This window comes from Mus caroli, chromosome 1 (genome assembly GCF_900094665.2).
Source record: "Mus caroli chromosome 1, CAROLI_EIJ_v1.1, whole genome shotgun sequence".
NCBI lineage: Eukaryota > Metazoa > Chordata > Mammalia > Rodentia > Muridae > Mus > Mus caroli.
The window spans coordinates 143,607,775-143,610,364 of NC_034570.1; the positions used below are offsets into that span (position 1 = coordinate 143,607,775).

Genomic DNA, 2,590 nt, shown 5'->3' on the forward strand with positions numbered 1-2,590 from the left:
TTTAAAAGAAGTATATAGTCTAAAAAAAAAATGTAAATCCACCAAAACCAAGCATTTAAAGGGTCCCAAATGTGCTGCCATTTGTGTTAGATTCCATGTAAGACCACCCCCAAATACTCTCTTGGCCTATAGTATGCATTATATTAATAAAAATAAAGTAGGCCTCCCAGAAGAGGAAAAAAAAAAAAAAAAGCACTACCTTTTAGGTAACTGGTTAGTTTTCTAAGAAGAAATGGTTATCCTGAAAGATCACTGCTATGTAGGCCAATTAAGATTGCTAGGTTTGGAGAAAAACTTTAGACTACATTGATTAATTCTATTTATATTGGCTTACAGAATAACTTTCTTAAAAGAAAATTTCATTTTAAGTATGTGGAATATAAAGTTCAAAAAGAAAAACATGAAACTCAATGCTGCTGAAATTCAACATCTACTGCTACAATACACTTGGAAAGTGGAATCTATTTGCTAGGGTACTACTATAAAGACCACAGGAACATGGTCTCTTTAAGGTGGCAGGCAGGCAGGCAGGCAGGCGCAGGCGCACTCACCATTGGAGGGGACAAGCTGAGCTGCATGCCTATAGTAGGACTCTGCCTGGCTAGTTTGATTTCTGTATCGAGCTGAGAAGAAAAAGAAAATCCAGTTTAAAATCATATTAATATACATAAACATACACAAAAACCACGAGGAGGGCATGTCCAAAACAGCTAGTTTTAAATTCTAGAGATAATAAAGACATTAAAATTACCTTAAAGACCACTAAAGACAGAAAAATTTAAAACAAATTAACTATAGGATTATGTGACGTGTCCGGCCGGCCGTCTCCTTGGACACTCAGCAGTAACCGATGTGAAAGCTTACCTAGCCCCCACTTCAGGTCCTCCAGTGTCAGCCTCACCAGCTCCCACTATGGACTATGCTGGTGACCTGGAGCCAGCCACAAGAAGGGGTGAGTTATATGGCACTTAAAAACAAAACAAAACAAAAAACACTATACAATATGATCTGAAAATTAAGTATTTCTTCAATATCTTAGTGATTTTTGAAAAATGCCTTGCACCTACTGCAGTATTAATTATGTGTGTGCAAAGAAGACATTTAAAGCAAAGCCAACCTAAACATACTGTAGCTCCTTGCAGAGCTCACTGATAACTCTGATGTGACCTCTCAAAGTGCCACTCATTTATGGCATTAAGAAATGTACAATCTGCTAATTTAAATACACTCATGTTCCTCATTCCTTGTTATTTCAGGACAAAACATAATCCTATAGTTAATTTGTTTTATAACCTTTAGGTCACCTTGAAGGAATGAACAGAAAAATACGTTATATATAACCCCAAGTAAAATGTATATAATGGAAATGCAAATTTAACCTTTGAAAGGAAGCAGCATATAAAATGAGCTTTCAGTGTACCAATAGGAAGAAATAATAGACAAACTAGATTTAAAAAAATAATTTATAAACTTTAAACGAGAATAAATTTCTAATTGAGAAAATACAATATTACTTTAAAATTTACTTTTGGCTGCAGTTTTAGTGTTTGCCTATACCTGGATCAAATCTGAAGAGAATTTAAATTTTAATTTGAGAATTTCTTTTTCCAAAATTCTGCCAATCTCAAAACATGGAGAAAAAGTTCCTAAAAGTGACTTTTATAATTTCTTCATATATCAATCTAAGCAAAACAAACATGCATACTTGAAGTTTCTTCCTATGATTACTCAGAGAAAAGGACGGGTGTGTCACTAACCCTTCCCAGGCTCACCAATGTCTCCAAGGTGGACGAGGCAGTGTTGGCAGATGTAGGAGCAGGAGCTAGACTGTGGCTTCACTATGGCGCTGCTGTGCGTCTGTTTATTGCTAATAATTCCCAACTGGGAAGACTTCACACGGCATGGCAAATCTACATTAAACACTGTACACAGTTCCTGTAATAACTGAAGAAAAAACACAAGCAAAGTTTAATAATGTCAGAATGTTCTAACAGTAAGTCTGTATTCAAGATTATGTGTGTAATGATCCCATACTCCTGAGACTCCAGTAAGAACTGCATGGAGAGTAAATGTTACCTTTGATGGGTTAACCCTTATCTATCAAAGAAGTTTCATATAAAGCACTTCTAAAAACATTCAGCAAGCACATAATAATAATGAATGCCATGAAAGGACCGACTTCTCTTTTTTAAAAAATCATTAAATACTGGCTAGAAATGTTTCTGAAATGCAAGACAAGGTCTTGACACTTATTTTCTCAAGTTCTAGACAGATTCATCACTCTTCATTCTGCGGTGTGAACAGAAAAATAGCAGGTAACTCCTCTGCTCACCGTCACCTCCTCTGACTGTGTAGGCCTGTCATTCCACTCTGTCCTGTCTCCTGTCTGTTGCATCCTACCTCGATTCTTTCCTGTTTGAACAATATCAAGGTTTCCTATTAAAAAAGCAAACAAGAGCCGGGCGTGGTGGCGCACGCCTTTAATCCCAGCACCGGGAGGCAGAGGCAGGCGGATTTCTGAGTTCAAGGCCAGCCTGGTCTACAAAGTGAGTTCCAGGACTACACAGAGAAACCCTGTCTCGAGAAAAAA

At 37.1% G+C, this 2,590-nt stretch overlaps 1 protein-coding gene across 7 annotated transcripts in view; it reads right to left on the minus strand.

The window, feature by feature from the left end:
• The window catches only part of Smg7 (SMG7 nonsense mediated mRNA decay factor), a 63,847-nt gene that overhangs the window by 25,470 nt on the left and 35,787 nt on the right, over positions 1–2,590 (minus strand). For all 7 annotated transcript variants that reach the window (XM_021177737.2, XM_021177809.2, XM_021177439.2 and 4 more), the window contains 2 exons: positions 1,773–1,944; positions 552–623 (listed from right to left, as the gene is read on the minus strand). In XM_021177737.2, the coding sequence (XP_021033396.1) occupies positions 552–623; positions 1,773–1,944 (244 nt within the window). The remainder of the gene's footprint in view (positions 1–551; positions 624–1,772; positions 1,945–2,590) is intronic.